Raw genomic sequence first — 21,020 nt, 5'->3', positions numbered from 1 at the left:
TAAATAATAATTTAAGATGTTATTTAACACTTAACATTAGTATTGTTTTAAAATTTGTATTTTCGAATTATAAATAAAAATTTGTATGTTATAAAAAAAAATACAAAACACCAATATAATAATAAAAATACTTATTCCTCGAATGATGTGCCTCAACTGCGGTCAGGTTGAATGGATTAAGATTTTATAATAAAAAATAATTTTGATACAAATTGAATTGGTCAAATTAATGGGCATATTAAGTGTATTGTTACTTAAATATAATAATAAATTTATTTATACATATGAGTGATGTGATTAGGATCAGCGAGTGACCTACAAGGAGTATGTGACTTACAATGAGTGAGCAAGTAACTTGTAGAGAATAAATTAGTTATGAGCACGAGTGATCTTTAGATACTTAAATCAATATTTCGATGAGTATGTGTAATACAGATAAAGTAAAATTATAGTAAATATATAATTTTGAGTGTACCTTTTGCTAGATGATGAGTTTTGTATTTATAGGAAGAAAAAGCCTAATAGATGGAATGAGAACTATAATATTTGACAGGCATATTAGATGCATCACAAATTTATAGGCGAGTATATTGGAGGTAAGTTTGACCTGTTATTTATGGTATCATATAAGTAGTATATAGAGATAAGGTATTTTGAGGTCCATAACTTAAAAAAAAAAGAATTTTACATAGTATGAATATAAATTTTTGAGTCTGAATGACCCACAAGAATTTATCGAATTCATATTTTTTTGTGAATGAGTGATCTATAAAGCACTATTGAAAGGTTCTGAAATGACATATCGAGAGAGGTTTTCAGATGGTTACTTAAATTATTTGGTTAGATCAATCGCTTAGTTACTCAACTAACTCCTCGATGTCACTCGACTAATAGTCATTTGGGATACTTGAGTAATTTTAGTTTATCGATTATTTACTCGACTAATCTCTTAATTATTCGACTAATTTCTCTAATTAATTGACTAACATTTTCATTTACAGTGGAGTATTTAAATGAGCACAGGTTTTTTTTCTTATACTCAAGCTCATCATTGGAGTATATCAAGGTGAAATATCGTATATTCTTTTCGCTAATTAGTTGTTAGTTGACTTGATCTTGTAATGATTCTTATATTTTGTAGGTATCATTGGAGAGTTTTTGGTTGATTTAATAAGTTTATTTATAAAAATAATCAAAATAAATAAAGGGGGTATTTCAAGCAATCGGGTCGGGCTCCTAGTTCGGCCGTCAGTTAATTTTTCTAATTATTCCATTAAATAATATCATAAATATGTAGAACAAATTATATTATTGACATAAAAAAAACTTCGAAAATGGAAAGCAAGGAAGAGGGTTTCCATCGGACGGGGAAGCCCAATTTCAAACCCGATTAAATTGAGAAGAAACGGGTCGAAGCCCAAACGGAGCTATAAAGCATCCGTCGTCTTCCTTTGTTCGCGAGTTCACAGAGCGAGAATGGCTCAGATTCCTAATCTGGAGAACGCACCGATCAATCTCACCTCGATAAGGTGCGTCATTGCCTTCACTTTTAGCTTTGTAATTGATCTGCGGTAACGTTAATCTCTTCCATTGTCTTAATTTTGTGTATTTGTTTGTGACAATCAGAGATCAGTCTCAGAAGGAGCTTATTAACATCCTGAAAAATGTGAGTCCAATCTCAGTATAAATTTGTTTTTATAGGATATTTAAGTGCACCTGATTGTTTGTTTCCTTCTCTGAATTAATAGATTCGAGGCAAGAAGTGTTTGGTCATTGATCCAAAGCTTGGAGGGTCTCTCTCTTTGATTGTCCAGACCTCCCTCCTCAAGGTAATTCGCTACACCCAACTCGTCTTTGCTTTTGATTTCGTCGTTTTAAAGTCTTGAGTGAATGAAAAGATTCTGATATGCAACCTGTGAATGAGCCTAGTGGATTGCAGCAGCCCATTGTTGGTGTTTGGCTCAAAGAACTGATAATGCATGCATTGATAAGTATAATTGGGTTGATGTAAACGTAAACTGGAGCTTAAGTAGTGTGGTTATTTTATTATAATTCATTACTTATTTAGTTCAAGCTATTTTTTCAAACTTGGCTTATTGGTAAAAAGCCAAGCTTGAATGAGCATTTAGTGAGCATGCTACGAGTTGAAATCAAGTAGGTTGGTCATTTTATAACCCTATTAATATGAATTGATAATTAGCCTTCATGTAAATGCACTTTGAATGGCATGTTTTCTGTTTTTAAACTCAGATATAATGCATAACTTGTTCCTTTGTGGTAGTCTTGAAATTTTAGTGACTGATTGCAAGCAGGAGCATGGGGTTGAATTGCGTCATCTTGCTGCAGATCCACTTCAGACTGAATGCACCAAAGTGGTTTACCTCGTCAGAGCTCAAATTGATTTGATGAAGGTGATTTGCTCGCATGTTCATAATGACATCTCTAAAGGACTTCAAAGAGAATATTTTGTCTACTTTGTTCCTCGTCGTACAGTTGCGTGCGAGAAGGCAAGCTTCTTTGATCTTTGATCATTGATCACCTGGCACATTTTAACATTATATCAATGACTAAATCCTACATAGACACAACAAATTGAACTCTGTCGTTGCATGTGCATTTTGTTTGTTAATTCTGCAGATACTGGAAGAGGAAAAAGTTCACAATTTTATGACTATTGCGGAGTATCCATTATATGTAGTGCCTTTGGATGAGGATGTATTATCATTTGAACTTGACTTCGCCTTTAAAGTAAGCTATAGCTCTTACTATCTTTTATGCACTGGGATTATGTTCTCTTAAGTTGCTGATGTGGAAACTCTTTGCTTGATAGGATTGCACAGTTGATGGTGATACGAGCTCTCTCTGGCATATAGCAAAATCAATTCACAAGCTTGAGGTTCATGTATCTGTTTTTAACATAATTTAGTTGACTGATGTAAAGTTGAAGCCAGAGTATTTCAACTGCATTTTCTCTAAAACTAGCACCAAAAAAGGCCCATTTCACAAAAATTATTGTATATCTTTGTGTTCTCTAGTTCCGGCTTTCCATCTCACAATTGTTTATGGATGTGTGAACTGCAGTTTTCTTTTGGACTGATACCAAATGTGAGGGCTAAAGGCAAGGCATCAGTACGAGTTGCTGACATTCTGAATCGGATGCAAGCAGAAGAGCCTGTTAACTCCGATGTAACTAATTACATCATTCCACTCCTTTTCATGCTAGTGTAGAAATTTTCTATTCTTAAAATGTTATCTCATAATCAGAATTTTTCTTATTATTATAGATGGGCGCTCCTGAGATAAATACCCTCATCCTTCTGGACAGAGAGGTAAGCTTCTTTCTTTGTATGCCACTTTCCACATTAGGACAGTTTGCCATGTACTTGGTCACTGAGTCTGTGACACTGTTTTGCTCTACAAAATTTGCTTTAATTCTTGTAATGCTATAGTGTAATCCTGAAAACACTTATACTATCAAAATACCAGTTAAAGCATATGAAAATCATATGCTATGCTGGGGGCCATTTCTTGTTATGCAATGATAACTACATCAATTGACAGCAGTCCCTAACTTTGGTGCTAATAAAAGTAATTCGTATACTTGAAAGCTAGAAAAATTTAATAAAAGTCAGGTTATATATAAAAACATGTACAGATTTGGTTGTGTTGTGATCTCAAGCTAGATGTGAAGCCATTGTGTTGCACCCATCTCCGTTCCCTCTCTCTATTTTACTTCCCATTAAAATCTTACTCATCCTCCACCTCTCTAATCTGGTGAAGTGACAGGCAGAATAGCATAAAGGATACCTTTCATAGTGTATGACAAAACTTTTCATTTCTATGTACATGAGAAATTTAAAAAATGAAGTTCATGTTGTGGTGCTTAATTGGTCCAGTGTTTGTTGCTATTATTTACCATCTAATAAGTACAAACATTTGACATGTTTGTGTTAGACATGCATTAAACACTTCCTCAAATATATTAGATGTGTGATACATGTCTTTTATTTTATTAAATTTTCAAAAACTAGACACTTCACGATGCTAAGCTGGATGCACAGTGTTTGTTGCCATTATTTACCATCTAATAAGTACAAACATTTGACATGTTTGTGTTAGACATGCATTAAACACTTCCTCAAATATATTAGATGTGTGACTACATGTCTTTTATTTTATTAAATTTTCAAAAACTAGACACTTCACGATGCTAAGCTGGATGCACATGTCCACCATGGAAACACTTGCATCTAGTTCTCAGATACTCGTGAAACACAATGCAAGTTTAAGGAAAATCACCTTTTTCCCCTTTATTTTATATTCATGTATTTTGGAGAAAATGCCAAAATTTTGGAAAATTAAAAATTTTGAGTTTTTCCTCTAAAAATTGGTAATCCATCAATGGATTTATTTAAATGGTGATTTTTCATGGAGCCCGGTAAAATTCTCGGATGGAGAAAGAATTAAAATAAATAAGAAAATGGCGGTTGGGCATTTTCATGAGTTTTCTTTTAATCAAATGCGGTGTGGTTGAAGCCCAATTCTGCTAGTGAATCTTGGGGTTGAGGGAAGGGAAGGACGAGCCTAGTTCCCACCTAGGGCGTTTCCTCTGGAAACATGGTTCACCCTTCACCTAAGGCCGAGCAGGTGGACAATTTGGGTAATTGTTCATGAGTAACACCCGTAAGTGGGAGCGATTCTTTTTTTTATATGCATTTTTCAGAGAAATATATGTTTGTGCTGGTATGTCCTTGCTTTTTATATTCTATTTTTCAAAAAATTGTGTTAGTGTGGTGTCAAATGCATGTCTTGTGCACATTTAAATTCCATGCTTATTAGTTTTCCATCTTGAGTAGTAAGGTATGAATTATATCATAGACAATCGATTCTGCAACTTTACTTTTTATTTGTTGTTAGCAATTCTTTGTTTTATTTTCATTTTGTCTTTACTTCTATTTATTTTTTTTTATTCGAGGACGAGCCTTGATAGCACTCCTTTGTGTGTGGATGGTCAAAGGTTGGAGTTGTGGAAATGAGTTTTTTCTTTTTCTTTTTTTTTTTGCAAAGCAAGGGGTAACACTTCGTACCAAGACAACTCTCCCCTAACCCTCGCAAAGCGGGAGCCTATGCAATGGGGACACCTTTTGTTTTTCTCTGTAGCGATTAATCAATAAATTGTGGAGATGAAACAAGTAGCATTTCTAAAAGGTAGAAGCCATAAATGCCAATTTTAGGTTTTCTTATTCTTGTTCTTATTGTTATTATTACCTTTATGTTTTTAGATAGCTTTCAGGGACGTATTATCTGCTATTAATGTTGAGATTGTAGGTATGCACCCCACTCACTTGCTCCAGTCTAGAGCTCAAACATTCCTCTTGGTTGATGGGATCATTCTCTCACCTAGCTGATTGTTCCAACCCTTGGAATCCTGAGAAGGGATTCTAATGTCCTTCCACCTATTAGGGCTATTGTTGGTTCGTGGCAAGAGACCAGAGTCTCTTCACAGGTCTTGTTACCTCTTGAGGGATTTGATTGTAACGAGTTTGAAAGAGAGACTAAAGGTATCCAAGTGGTCAACTGTAACATCTCGCATTGGGCGATAAGAAGGATCGGAACAACTTACCCTAATGGGCCTACTCGAACTTCCCAGGGGGGTCACCCATCCTTGGATTACCCTAGGTTAAGCACGCTTAACTTGGGAGTTCTTTGCCTACATTCAGCCCAAAAGATATCCAGCTGTTGTTGTTTTCTTCCTTATTTATCCTCGATATATACTAATCTCTCTGGGCTCTCGGGGTATTACATTCTCCCCCCCTTAAGCACATGACATCCTTGTCATGCGACCTTACAACTGGTCCCAGATCTCCCCCCTTTGCATGACCGATGTGGGATTCGCTTAAGGTGCCTACACGATTTGCCCCACCATCGCATTCAGAGGCTCGGGGGTCGGCTCTGATACCACCTGTAATATCCTGCATCGGGCGATAAGAAGGATCAGAACAACTTACCCTAATGGGCCTACTCGAACTTCCCAAGGGGGTCACCCATCCTTGGATTACCCCAGGTCAAGCACGCTTAACTTGGGAGTTCTTTGCCTATATTCAGCCCAAAAGGTATCCAGCTGGTGTTGTTTCCTTCCTTCCTTATTCTCGATATATACTAATCTCTTTGGACTCTCGGGGTATTACATCAACCCATTGGGGACTACTTCTGACACATGGGCTTATGGAAACTTTCTTGAACCATTTCCTGGATTTCACAGGATGCCTTTAACTGTGCCCCAGATTCTTTGGGATGAAAAAGCAGCCTAGCCTGAATTTCTTTGGGTTGTTATTACAATCCCTCATCCGTCATTTATAAATAGGTAGGCAAATCAATGGAGGGGTCATTCACCTTTTTAACCGGCTGTCATTCTACTGAAATTTCTGTATAACTTCCTGCTTCAGTCTCTTGCCACCCACCCCCATAACCTATGGTGCTCCATATCAGCAACTACTGGCACCTACTGTCACTCCAACTCTGGGCAGCCACCTTTTAAGAGAGATATATTTTTTGTAACAATCCTTCATCAATTTGTACTTAAAGCAAATTTTGTACATTGTAATTAAACTATCTTTTCTATGGGGATGGTAAATTATTGTGATTTTGAAGCTGCTGTTTCACTTCATAGTTGTTTGATATAATATTTTTAAGCTTTGCCTTAAATTTTTCTTTTAACTTGGATACAGGTGGACATGATTACTCCTATGTGCTCCCAGTTAACATACGAGGGTCTGTTGGATGAGGTAAAATAGCATATTGAATTAGGACTATAATGCAGCCTAGTTTGTTCTTGAAATTTTGAATGCATTTAATATCTGGCATGGAAGATAGAGTATGAGACTGGAACTACTAGCTCCAGTTACTTTTTTATGCTAGAACAATTTTAGTCTTTGTTATCTTAGTGCCCAGCTGGTTCTATTAGTCATGAATGATTGTTTAAAAGAATTGATTATGGTATAAGTGATTATCATGAATTTTATTCCTTGATGTTGTTTCAAAAAGTGCTGGTAGTGGTTGAAAATGATTGTTTATCTGTTTTACTCCTGCAGAAGTAATTGTTGATGATGATCAGGTTTTCCATTGGATCAATTAATAATAAATCTTCTATTTATTGTGAGCAGTTACATAATTGATAAACATTAAGATGAATATTATTATCTTTTATAAGAAAAGTTAAAGAAAGTATCCTTTCAATGTGTACACGTGGTCTAATATGCTCATGTGTTGCCCATAGTATCTCTAGCAATAATGTCAAGTGCACTCATTCTTTTATCTAGGTTAAAGAAATTTATTTTTCTGTATATTTTCAAATAAGTTTCTTTTGTCTAGGTTAAAGAAATTTATTTTTCTGTATATTTTCAAATAAGTTTCTTTTATCTAGGTTAAAGATATTTATTTTTCTGTATATTTTCAAATAAGTTTCAAAGCAGAAAAAAATACAAAAATAGTTGTTGATACATTTCGTAAATGCATTTTACAATATATTTAGCTTGATGGAAGTAACAAAGAAGCTTATTGCTGACTAGCATAAAGAATAGGTTGGAGTTCAAATCTTTGTTGTTGCTATGTTTCCATTTAATTCAGGGAAATATTAATATCCTGAGAAAGTAAGAGGCATGATTTCTACATAAATGGAACAATCCAATGTGCATGATTGTTTTTGGCTAAAAGCACACGAACTGCTGATGTGAGAAAACGGGTTTGCATGTTTGGTGCATTACTGAATATTGACCAAAATTTTGGTTTCCCTATCACAGTTTTCATAAGGTGCTTTAATTCTAAATTATTTTAGAGCAATATCGTCTCAATATTCTTATTTTCAAGAATTATTTATTCAATTGTGCCCTTCCATGGGATACGTAAGTATGAAAATAAATTATTATTTCTTTTATTCGGAGTTTGCCATAAGCCACCTCTAATAGGTTTCATGCAGTTTCTTCATGTCAATAATAGTGCGGTGGAGCTAGATTCATCTATCATGGGCACTCAGCAAGAGGGGAAAAAGATCAAAGTTCCACTTAACTCAAGGTAACCCGTCTCTAGAGTACATATTTAAAGCAGGAAGAAGTCCTTGCACTTGAAATGCAAGCTCAACCTCTCTAAAATTGTAGATAAATTTGCTAAGCTAGTTCAAACTATTTGAAATTCCAAGCATTAACATGTTGACTTTTAGTTTGTTATTGTTCTTAAGTTGCTCAAAGGCAACATGCCCATTATAGGCTTGTAATTTTGTTGGCAATTTGAGAAAGGAATCCTCTGCTTTCTCAGAATTGTATATGAAATGGAGTGATCCTGGAGCATGATGCTCAACACCAAAATTTACTGAAAGGAACTTAGTATTTTTATATTGGTTAGAAAGAAAAGATTGTGGGCATGTAAGTACATTGGTAGGGCAATAGCATCTGAGTTGCACTTGATAGTGCTTTAGTGCATTTTGTCTCTGCTAATTTGTTTAGTATTGCTATGTTTGTCCTTTTTCCTACTACCTGTTTCTTAAGCCCCCCCCCCCCCCCCCCCCCCTCTCTCGTGGAGATCAATTATTTTTTCATTTTCCTTTTCTCAAACAAAAGGTGTGAAGCCATGAGTGTTATAGTCTTGGTAGAGGGGACCCTGACATTTGTTCTCTGTCTTATTTTCTCCCTATGTGATTCCACATTGTTGTGATGTTAAGTTGTCTTTTTAACAGTGACAAACTGTTCAGAGAGATAAGGGATCTTAACTTTGAAGTTGTTGTTCAGGTTGGTCTATTTTTCACCACAATTCTTCCTAGGAAGACTGTGAACTTAACATTTGCTTATTTGCTAAGTTTGCTCCTAGGATTCATTTTTAGTTTGCGTTTGTATTATGATTTCAGGTTCTACGTCAAAAGGCAACATCCATGAAGCAGGACTACACAGAGATGACGACTACAGTAAGTCAATTATTCTTATTGAACTGTTTTTATGTTTTTGGTGCCTGTTGGCTTGGTTTATATACCTAGAATGTGGAACTCACCTACACACAGGTTTTCACCAGAAGCTTAAAGGTACTCACATGATGCCACCCTAACAAGTAACAATTACCTGCCCATAAAAAAGGCAATATCATCTTTAATTATATGATGACGTAAGTCATTTCTAAAATGTCCAATCCTACATCACCATGACTTGGTTTGTAGACCAAGAATATGGAACTCACATGCACATTGAAGCTCTCACCAAAAAGTGAAAGCTTGTTACATGATGCAGCCCTAACAAGTAACAATCACTTGTCCAGGAAAAAGGAAAATGGATATTTAATTATATGATGATGACCTGAGCCATTTATAAGATTTCAAACTGTCCCATATCTGTATGACTTGCACATTAAGCCATTTTTAAGTTTCAAAAACTGTCCTATAAAGTTTGCATCTCTGTGTGGGACACAACAATATTTTTTTGTGCTTGTTTTCTTTGCTAATGGGATGCCATATAAGACATGTACAGACTCAGAGTGTATCTGAACTAAAGGACTTCGTCAAAAAGCTGAATTCACTACCAGAAATGACTGTAAGTGTCTCATTTGACATTTATTATAGTCCTAACTAAGCTGCAAAGGACCAAGTAATAATTGTTCTTGTTATTATAGAGGCACATAAATCTTGCTCAGCATTTGTCCACGTTTACATCAAAACCTTCATTTCTTGGACGACTTGATATGGAACACACAATGGTGGAGGCTCAGAGCTATGATATGTAAGCTAAACTAGAACTTCCTATTTCCAGTTTGTAAAACCAGAAGTGTGTATGATTTTATGCTTTTGCTGTTAACAAAATCTTTTATTCCTTACCTGGTGAATGGTCTTAGATGCAGAGGCTGTTGTAAATGCTTGGTTTCCACCAAGGATCATTCTTTTGCAGATACTTGCTAGTAGTTCCTTTTGTTTTCACTCAGGCAAATTTGATTATTGTGGATCCAAAAATAACCTGATAGTTGTTGTTGAAAAGTTAACCACTGTCTCATCTAAAAGCTTAAGCTATTAGATAGAGGGTTAACTTTACCGTTTGCATTATCATTTTTACTCTAAACACATCCCTTATGTGGCCAATTTTCATTGTATAACTGGTCCAAACATGTGCAATTATTTACATATTAGGTTCAGCGATGAGGATTGAACTCAAGACCTTTACCTACCTTAATACCATGTCGAAATGTTACTATTGACTTATCTAAAAGCTTAAACTATTAGATAAAGGGTTAACTTTATCTTTTATCATATAATTTTACTCTCAATAGTTGTTTTCCTATTTGCTCTAGTAACTTAATTTCTCTAATGAGAATGCTTATATTTTACCTTTAAGTGACAGATTACGGTGTTTTGCAACTTTCTTAAAAAAATCTGATATTTTTTTGGTTATTTTTGTACAAAAGCAAGACCAGTCAATTCTATTCCTCTTGTTTTTTAGCTGAAAAGAAGAATTAATTGACCCTTTGACAAAAAGGAAAAACATGTACCCTTTTCATGTATAAACTATGAACCATAAAGTAGATGGTCTTTGTATTTATTGCTTATATGTAACGAGTGGCTGGTTGGAACACTTGGTCAAAAATTAAAGACAAGACACATTTGTCCTATGGATTGTTGTGTTAAGTTCTTGATAGATTACCATCTTTTTTGTTGTCATCAAATTGAGACATGATTGAGATGTTTTGATCGTATAAGAAGAAGACAAATAGAGTCCCTTTAACCCTTTTGAGGGAGAGTGGATGGAATGAAACAAGTATCTAGCAAAAGAGCTAGGGGAAGAAGACAAAGAAAAACTTGGTGGGAGACAATTAGGTGTGATATTATTTATAAGGGCCTTACAAAAGATAAGACCGTAGATAGAAATGATTGGCAAGCTAGAATTCATATAGCTGACCCCGCATTGGGATAAAGGCTTAGTATTGTTCTTGTTGTACTTTATCACATGTCAATGTTCAGCTTAAGTAGAGGGGAAAACTAAATAAATGACCAGCTGTTCCTTTATTAGCAAATGCAATGATGAAAACATCAAAATATAATCTATGGCTTTTTTAAACTTTAAGACCACAATAAGTGAACACAAAGCCATAATTTTCTGCTCGTGTATCTTGGTTGGTGCTTTTGTATCATCTAAGTTGGAATTATCTTGTTTTGTTTCATTCATTCTACTGCATGTGGGAAATCATTGTGAGATTATGATTTAAGGTGCTTGTAATGGCACTATCTTAATTTATTCCCTAGGGTTGTTGTATTCATGCTATTTTTGGATTTCACAATTTACAACATTTCACTCTTTAGAGCTTGGTGGTAATGCAATTTACCAATGCAGATGCTTTGAGTACATTGAAGAAATGATTCACAAACAGGAACCTCTTGTCAATGTCCTACGGATGCTTATCTTATTTTCTGTCACAAATGCGGGGTTGCCCAAAAAGAATTTTGACTACTTGAGGCAAGTTTTAAGCAGTTTACATGAATTTATCATTCTTTCTTGGTCTCAATTACTGTAGCTATTGGTTCAGTGCCCTTGGTATTATTTTCAATGGATATTTTATTTCAACCATTTCCCAAATCTTTTATACATTTGCACTCCTGGTTTAGGCGAGAGCTACTTCATAGCTATGGTTTTGAGCATATGGCTACTTTAAATAATTTGGAAAAAGCTGGATGGCTTAGAAAACAGGTTTGAGATCTTCTGGTTTTTATCATGTCACATTTCTTTGTCTTCTGTCCACATGATATTCAAATTTAATTTTGATACATTTATTGAACTTTTGTATGACTTGTGCCTTGCAGGAGTCAAAAAGCAATTGGCTAATGATCAAACGTGCTCTGCAACTTGTAGTTGACGATACTGACACAGCCAAGTATTATTCTTTTAACCATGGTTATTTATACTTAATGCTGTTTTTACTTATTAAAATCTTATGCTTAGTTTTATTAGAACAGTAAATATTCTTGTCTTGGTGTCAAAATAAAGTTAGAAGATGAGCAATATCAGTGTGCTGGCCATCACCAATATGCCCGCAGCCCGTATATATAGGGATATCTTTGGCTGTACAGTTCTGTGGTATACTTCATGTATACTGGTCTGCAAGCTTTGCCCATGGTTTTTTTTATTTTTTATTTTTTTATTTTTTAAAATTCATGTAGCGACTCTACATGGTGTGGAATAGAGGCTTTATATGTTACTGTACTAGTAGTTTTCTAATTCTACATTTCTAAAAAGATTTTTGATTTTGTTGAAGACATTATTTTGATTTCTTTCTCTGTAATTCTTCTGAGTATTGAGCCATTTTTTGACATATGTTATCCCATTTCCCTTTTTTGACCTATGTTTGGTGTGACTTTAAGAGGTGAAACACTGTCTCGCCACCTAAACTTATACCATGTGCGTGATACACTCTACATGATGTTGGGATACTATCTGGCAGCATAAATAAAGGCCCTCTGGAAGATAGAACAAGTTTTCATCATATTTTTCTTATAATTCACCTTTAATAACTAAAATATGCTTACACATACAATACATATATAGTTTATAATTTTGATATTGTCTCAACTCTATGGCATAAAATATAGTATTATAAAACCGTTATTTAGCCACGATATTGGTATAATTATATGTTAGAAGTTATAGCAATATAATAACATTACTATTTGTATAGCATATCAATATTATTATGAAATATAATATAGTTGTAAGAACTTAAAATCCAATGACATAAGCATATATTTCATGTCAATAAACAGAATATTGTATAACACAGTTAGCATAATTGTATTTTTTTAATACTTCACTTAATATTAAATATATTACTTTAACAATAACATAATCAATCATCAAGTAAATGTGGATAGTTATATTAGCATATATATGATATTAAAAAATATGTATAACAATAATTTATGGTTTAGAATATAATGATGACAATGACAAATTTATCTCTTATATCAAATGCATAAATAAATGTTTTAACATTTATTTCTCCAATTTATCCCACACTTAACAAGCATGAGAGGAAAAATCACCATGATATATTTTCCTATTGTATCATCTCTTGGGAGAATATTTTCTAAGAGATTGTATATCCCATCATATCTTATTTTGTGAACCAAATGTCCACACGAGTAAGGATCTAAGAAATTAGGACTTGGTGTTATAAGCCTTTGGAAGGATCCTGATGCTTAATGGTTCACCAAAATAAAAACTCTTGATTCAACTTTAAGAGCAATGCATGTAGAAAAAATGCATCCTTTATGCTCAAATGATATAACAACCAAAAGAAAAAGAAAATCAAAGATCATCTCTAAGTTACTCCCTTGTCAGATTCACGGCCAACAGAAAGGAAATATGAGTATTGAGATGGTTAAGATACATCTGATATTGTCATTTCATTTAGTTAACAGTTGGATTCTTTGATTTTCAGACCAAAATGTACCTATGTGATATTTTCTGATTCTCCGACCCAAAAAGTGTCATCTTTTTCTTTCATCTATTATAAGTTAATTTTTTTTGTAAACGGAATGGGACTTGATTGGAGAGAGGGATGAAGAAAAACTTGTATTGCAGAGGAAAGAATCACAAGGGGAAACATAAAAAATTAATAGACTTGGTGGAAACAAGGATGTCAGACATCGAAAGAATAGCTTCATGAAGGTGTAGATCTTGTAACATATTCTGTAACACCAAATTTCTATTAATAAACTGTGAGTCAGTTTTGCAGTTGCTGTTCTAAGTGCAGAAGTGAAAGAACAACTCACAAATTATTGAGAGATGAACTACTTTTCCAACATATAAAAGGCCCTGCTAGGGCTTCCACCACCTTTGTTACTGGTTGACATTTGAGTTCTGATTTTCCACAATGATAATGAGCACTTGAGTGATGGGAAATATAAAATAACTATATTTTCTCTTGATGCTGAGGCCTGCCTCCTATTATTGTATTAGCCCATCAAAACAGAAGCTAACTCTGAAGTATCTTGCAAATTTAAGTTGTACCTGGAATTAAATACTACAACACTTTCAAGCTGTTTCTCACATTGATAGTTATGCATTCAATTTAAACAAGTCTGTACTATAAGAACTTCTGTTTTGAGATTCTTATGTGTTGTTGTTTTGTTTTGGGTAATTTACTGTTGTCTTAATCTTACCTGTGGATAACTTGTTTGTGTGACAGCCCAAATGATATTTCTTATGTCTTCTCTGGATATGCACCTCTCAGTATTCGCCTTGTTCAGCAAGCTATTCGATCAGGATGGTGAGGTTAATTTCCTCAGTGCTGCCTATGATACCTATTATTGCAGTGGGCAAGCCAGATTATATTTTCTTATTCCTTTAAAACCACAAACTGTACAGGTGTTAGAAAAAATTTGTCTATGATCTGCTTTTTGGAATCTATACTAGAAATAGTAATATGCAATGTTTTGCAGCCTATGTGTCTGGAGGGTAAACTTCAATCTCTTTTACAGTGGGCTATGATAAGGTTCCAAGTTTTCATTGGAAGAGGAATCAATTCAATTCAGTGATACTTGATTATTATTATTATTTATTTATTTGCTCTTCCAGTTCCATTATTTTGCATGCCACATAGGAACAAAACTGAGAAGATCTGATTTTTCATGTTTGGAAGAGTAGCTTGCTTTGTAATTCATTGTGAACTCCATGAAAAGGGTAAGAAGTTGCAGCAGTCACTTGGCATTCATGATTGATCATCCTGCATGGAAGGACAATTTAATGTTTTTGTTTCATGCGCTTCATAAATTTTCTTTCTTTACTTAAATTAAAAATGATTCTGTAAGCCATTATGTGTACTTGTATATTCTTTAAGATTTCTGTTAAAGACCTGAACAGCTGCTTAATTTGAAAGACCCCAGAGTCTGAACTTGAAAGGATTCAGAAGTTCTGGTTTTTAAAGTTATTGTTAGATCTCTTAGGTTTCCATATTTTAGAACTAATGTCTCGTATAATGTTTGGGGTTTTTGTTTGTTTTTTTTTTTTGGGGGGGGGGGGCGCTTTGCATTTACAAAATTGGCAATTGAACCTTGTACACAGCTTTTTTATGCCTCTTTAGTAAATGTAATTAACTTGATTCTTCAGGCGCCCTGTTGAAGAAATACTGAAGCTGTTGCCTGGACCTCATTCAGAGGCAAAACGGGTTAGTCTTTTGTTTTTATTTGTTCATTCTGTCTGTTGCATGTATTGCTCATTGTTGTTACCTTTTTTCTTTTATTATGATCTGTAATATATATTTTACAGAGTGGGTTTGCAAACAGTCCATCTTTTGACACACTGCCGGGGGCTGTTCCCAATATGGACAGGTGAGCCTGAATAACTTATTTCTTGTCTCCTATCAAAAAAATTTCATGGATGTTTCCTTTTCTAGCATTTGTTAGTGGTGGCCACATATAAACTCATTGGAAAACATACTAATTCAATGGTTGACCCAAAGAGGCCTATTTGTCTGAGGACTGGAAAAGAGGCTTAGTAAAATGTTTGGCAAGTTACAAGTCGAAAATTTATTTTCCACCTAGCTGTGGAAATAAGTAACTAGAACCTTTCTCTTTAGATACATCTGAAAGGGTGTTGAAGTTTAAGCCCAGTGACTTCTTCAGTCTGGAAAAAGTAACAGTAAGATGTATTCACATTTTTAGTGTTATATTTCTCATATTGCAGAGTAGGTGATGGAAGGCGTGCCCTAGTCCTAGTTGTTTTCATTGGAGGGGTAACTTTTGCAGAGATTTCTGCACTGCGGTTTCTCAGTGCTCAGGTATGTCTGTACTTACCAGCCGTCTTGTGCAGCATATCAACTCCAGGCAATTTATTTCAGTGATCATCTGTAATAGAATATCCTTCCCTTTTTAAGACTGTTCATCCTTGAAAGAAAAAACTTTTGAAGGAAATGCATGATAACTAGCTCCACTACTTTTTGAAGAGGCTTCTGAAATTCGATCACACTAATCCTGAATTAGGAACATATGACAATATTTTTGAAGGAAGCAATGGAAGCTAGGACTTTATGCCCCAAAATGAACCGATTGTGAGCATATTATAGATACATTTTTGTCTATCCAAGTGTATGTACACTAGTTAAATGGGGTTGAAAGACCAAGTAATATAGGCAGGGAAGTCTAGTTTTCATTTATCGGAGATTGCTTATTTTTGGCTAGGTGAACATGCTTTTTTCTTATGTGGTTTTGTATCTAAAATGATGGTGTCTTGTGATAGTGATCCTGTAAATGGAAGTATACTGCTATAGAACATGAATTGAACTTGTATTTTGGCCTCATTATCATGGCGTTTCTTTCCATCCTTTTAATGGGCTTGTTGGCTTCTGAATTTACAAAAGTCACCATCCTGAATTAGTTGTACTTGTGACAACAAAAAGGTTGGGGGTAGGGGCAATATTTTTGTACAGCTGTGATGTTTTTTACATATATATGCATGGACATTCATTTAATTGCACGTGCAGGATGACAGTCATTTCTGCATGTCTTTGCTGTAACACCCATTTGGATAAATGGAATGTCTGTATGTGCAATTGTAATAAGCTTGTAACGAGTTATTGTAGTGATCAGATCCATCTAAAGAAAGAAAAACAGAAGAAAATTATGATGCTCTACAGCAGTTTTCTTCTTCCTTGACTAACATAAACTTAAAGATGAAAGTACGTAGATAGGATATAACAACATTAAATATAATTTTTGGATTGTTCAATCTGGAAATGATATCATTGTCTTAATCTGAAAATGAGAATGAACGATCATATTTAATTGCCAAAACTGGTAGGGAAAAATCTTGATTTCATCTGCTACGTGGTCTTTATGTTTTTCCTGTGATTTTATCCCGAAAACTCACTGGACTTTTCTGGTAAACTTGAAGAACTAGTATGGATTGGTTGATTTTTGTTGCCCGGCTGGCTGCTAATCAAATCTGTATATCTTTATGCTCAATGGATGTGCTATTTTTGTCTCCTCGTATTTGTTTAGCATTACCCTCATTCGTCCAATACTCGTTTCTATTTGCATTTAGTGAAAACAGTATATCTTCATTAATGGATGCCTTTTGTAAGCGCAAGTAAATGGTGCCACACAACCTTTCCATCTAATTGCCAATTTTCCTTTCACAGGAGGGAATGGCCTATGACTTGATTGTTGGCACAACAAAAGTCATCAACGGCAACACCTTAACTGAAACATTTATCGAAAACTTGGGATGAGTCGCAAAGATTTGTCTTCTGTCGAGGAATTTTCCCCCTGCTCCTTAACAGCTCGGTTCTGAAGATTTAGACAGCTGCTATTTCTGCTCGTCTGCTGCGCGACATTAATGTCTTGTTTCTTCCACTGTTATCTTTTACTAGTGTTGTTGTACAAAACGCAATGGTGGCTCCTTTTTTCCTTCGAAGGGGATGGGAATGGGATGCCCTCTCTGCACTCTTGTATATGTTTTGGTTTGGTTTGGTTTGAAGGGATGGTGTTGTTTCAACTTTATTTAGTGAAGTGGCGATGTGATAGTTGAAATGTCTTAAAGTAGATGTTTTAGGGTCTGGTGACAACATCCTGAGTCATCTTTTACTCAGATTAGCAGCCAATAGGAGAAGTGTGGCATGAAGTGGACACATACAACAGAAAAAATCAATGGTTGGTTCTTTTATGTTGTTTTTAATATTGTTATTGGTGTCTTGTCTGTTAAACAAGGGTGAGCTTAAATTGCTCCTTTGTGATTGAATATTGAACATATTCGAGTTGTGAAAATAGTTTCTTAATCTTTAATATGTGAAGATTTTGTACCCTAAGTATACGTATACATTTATGATTCATACACACACATATATATATTATAACTAATTTTTGAAAAATATTTTACAATATACAAACATCATGAGAAGATCACTATTAGTATTACGTTTTGGAACTATTTAAAAATAATCTAAAGAAAATACATTTCTTAAGTATTATAACTTAGGGTGTCAAAATAAATTCATGATTCAAATTTAATAGCAAAAGATATGCAAAAGAGTTACTTGTAGGGTCCAACTAGGAGGAACAACAACATATAGAAAGACCGTTAATTTATGATATTTTAAAATATAAAATATTTTTTAATATAAAATATTTTAAACAAAATTTAAGAGAAATATTTTTTATTTAATATTATGTGATTAGTCAATAATTAAATTACTAAAAATAAGTACTGTTATAATTATTATCGGTTGGTACAAAATATTTTTATCATTTTCTTAATTTTATAATTAGATGTTTTTATCATTTTCTTAATCTATATATATATTATAACAAAATAGTCGTCAAATTCTTTTCCCGCCCATTTTCAGTTTCTATTTTGGTATTTTATTATGTTTTGTTTATTTTTTTTCTTACCCGAAATAGAATTTTTGTAGATCATTAATTAATCCTAAATTTGTGAAAAACGTGTAGTTCTTGAAACCTGTAGATAATTTTTTTTAGCTGAAAAATGTTTGAAGAATGTGTGAGCATGGTATATGAAGAGACAAGATCTAATCCATAATATTAATTATTAAATATTAATATAAAATTTTAATTGAAATAAATTACAAAAGAATAAAACTTTTTTAAATCAAGAGAAATCTTGAGATATCAGGTAATACCATCGGATAACGACTGTCAAGTAAATTTTTTTAAAAAATAAATTTAATTTTTTATTTTATTTTCCATAATTTATCTCTCATTCTCTCTCAATAAAGTCACCACTTAAAACTCTAAAATCCTTAATTAGTTTCAAAACCATGCAAAAAAAGTACAAATCTTATATATGTCTATGTTATTACTTAATTTTGAAAAATAATTAGTTGATAGGTTATGTTAAATTAGTTATTTAGACAAAATTAGATTATTTTAAATAAGTCGTTTAAGTTATTTTGACAAAATTAATATTTTGTATAGGCTATTTATATTTATCACATGTTGTCATATTTCTTTTGAAAAATTTATTATGGTTTATATTTTTATTATTGACAGCAGAAATATGTGAAGTCATATATGGATAATTAATTTTGAAAATTTGATTATTATCATTTATATAATTAATTGATTATTTAAATTATTTTTATTTTTTATATATAGTTTAATTAATTTAAAATTATTTTTTATAATTTTAAATATTATAATTTTATATATAACTTCAATATTATAATTTTATTTTTTAACTTTTTTTTTTGTTGCTTTCTTACAAATTTGACCTGTCTTGAATGTGGTAATTGATTGCCAGGAGAAATATGTAAAATCATGTATGGATAATCAATTTCAAAAATTTTATTATTGTCATTTATATAATTAATTGATTATTTAAATTATCTTTATTTTATATATAGTTTAATTAATTTAAATTTATTTTTTATAATTTTAAATGCTATAATTTTATTTTTTAATTTTTTTTGTTACTTTCTTAAAAATTTGACCTATCTTGAATGTGGTAATTAATTGTCAAAAGAAATATGTGAAGTCATGTATGGATAATCAATTTTATTTTGATTATTATCATTTATATAATTAATTAATTATTTAAATTATTTTTATTTTATATATATATTTAATTAATTTAAATTTATTTTATTATAATTTTATATATAACTTAATTAATTATTATCATTTATTTAATTAGTTTAACCATATTTTCTTATTTTAAACCAATTAATTTTAACCGTGTTTTTGGTTTATCAATGTAAGTGAATTTTGTGTAACAGTTTAATTCTTTGGAAGTAGTCCTAGCATTAAAATTTTCAACTAATAGTTATTTTTTAACTTTAAGTTTTCTAAAAAGAATATGTAAAATCATGTATGGATAATCAATTTTGAAAATTTGATTATTATTATTTTTATAATTAATTGATTATTTAAATTATCTTTATTTTATATATAGTTTAATTATTTTATATTTTTATAACTAGTGGATCACTCATGCGATGCATGGATGAATAGATATCGTAAAAAAAAAAAAAAATTTGTTAAAGTTAAAATTATATAATTTAGTAGTTACAATAAATAAAAATCACAATAAAGAAATAAAAAATAAATAAAATAATCGTGTTACAATCATGAAAATACAACAAAAAGATTACAGATTTTGAAAGATTTCCTTATATGCATTCAATGATAGACGAACAATTAAAAGCACATAATTCTATTCCGAAACCATGTAAAAATAAACCTAAATTAACATGTAATACAATAAGCCATGCGTAAAAAATAAAAAAATTACATAATAACAGGAAAAAAAAAAAATGATAACCAACCTCTTTATTTTGAAATATGCATTCAGGGGTAGATTTTTTTGGGGGGAATTTTTACGTGTATTTGTCTCATATGTGCATACCACACGAACCCTCAAGGCCTAATTTTTCTTAGTTGCATTCAGATTACTCACTTGACAGAATAGTGGTGATATGTTACACCAGAAGACCAAATTGGATAAAAAAATACGGTTAAAATTTACTAAATAAAAGTAAAGAATAAAAGAAAATTTGAGAAGAATAATCAAGAAAGGAGAAGAGAAGAAATGAAAAGGTTGAACGGGAATGGAGAGGAAGAAGAGAGAGAGATATTTACTTTCTTTAATTAATTTCTCTTCCTTCAAATTCTCCTATTTCTTTCAATTTATCAAATCACATGCCACCATTAAGTTTCTCTTTTTTCTCATGCTTTGCTACACAATTTGAATCTTACTCACTTAACATAATTTTCAAAATACAAATTTAATTTACATTTAATTTCTCCAAGTCTAACATATAACACATCTTCAGTGTAGACTAATGGGAAAAAGGAGAATTAAATAAATGATAATAATCAATTAAGTTGAAAAATAAAATTATGATATTTAAAATTATAAAAAATAAATTTAAATTAATTAAATTGTATGTAAAATAAAGATAATTTAAATAATCAATTAATTATATAAAATAATAATAATTAAATTTTCAAAATTAATTATCCATACATGACTTTACATATTTCTCCTAAC

The 21,020-nt window shown here is 32.4% G+C and overlaps 1 protein-coding gene across 1 annotated transcript; it reads left to right on the top strand.

Moving 5' to 3' along the window:
- The first annotated feature begins 1,348 nt into the window (after positions 1–1,348).
- LOC127796417 (vacuolar protein-sorting-associated protein 33 homolog) lies at positions 1,349–17,690 on the top strand. Its single transcript, XM_052328552.1, has 22 exons — positions 1,349–1,529; positions 1,627–1,666; positions 1,749–1,829; positions 2,313–2,507; positions 2,638–2,748; positions 2,831–2,896; positions 3,082–3,186; positions 3,285–3,329; positions 6,729–6,785; positions 7,976–8,070; positions 8,729–8,780; positions 8,897–8,953; positions 9,507–9,569; positions 9,649–9,755; positions 11,355–11,477; positions 11,627–11,708; positions 11,822–11,892; positions 14,206–14,286; positions 15,126–15,183; positions 15,285–15,346; positions 15,702–15,795; positions 17,155–17,690. Exons 1-22 carry the CDS (start codon positions 1,477–1,479, stop codon positions 17,242–17,244), a joined length of 1,788 nt encoding a protein of 595 aa, XP_052184512.1. The 5' UTR covers positions 1,349–1,476; the 3' UTR covers positions 17,245–17,690.
- The last annotated feature ends 3,330 nt before the right edge of the window (positions 17,691–21,020 follow it).

This window comes from Diospyros lotus, chromosome 3 (assembly GCF_014633365.1).
Source record: "Diospyros lotus cultivar Yz01 chromosome 3, ASM1463336v1, whole genome shotgun sequence".
NCBI classification, from domain to species: domain Eukaryota; kingdom Viridiplantae; phylum Streptophyta; class Magnoliopsida; order Ericales; family Ebenaceae; genus Diospyros; species Diospyros lotus.
The sequence above is the reverse complement of the archived record's forward strand: the minus strand, read 5'-3'. Positions and strand labels throughout refer to the sequence as shown.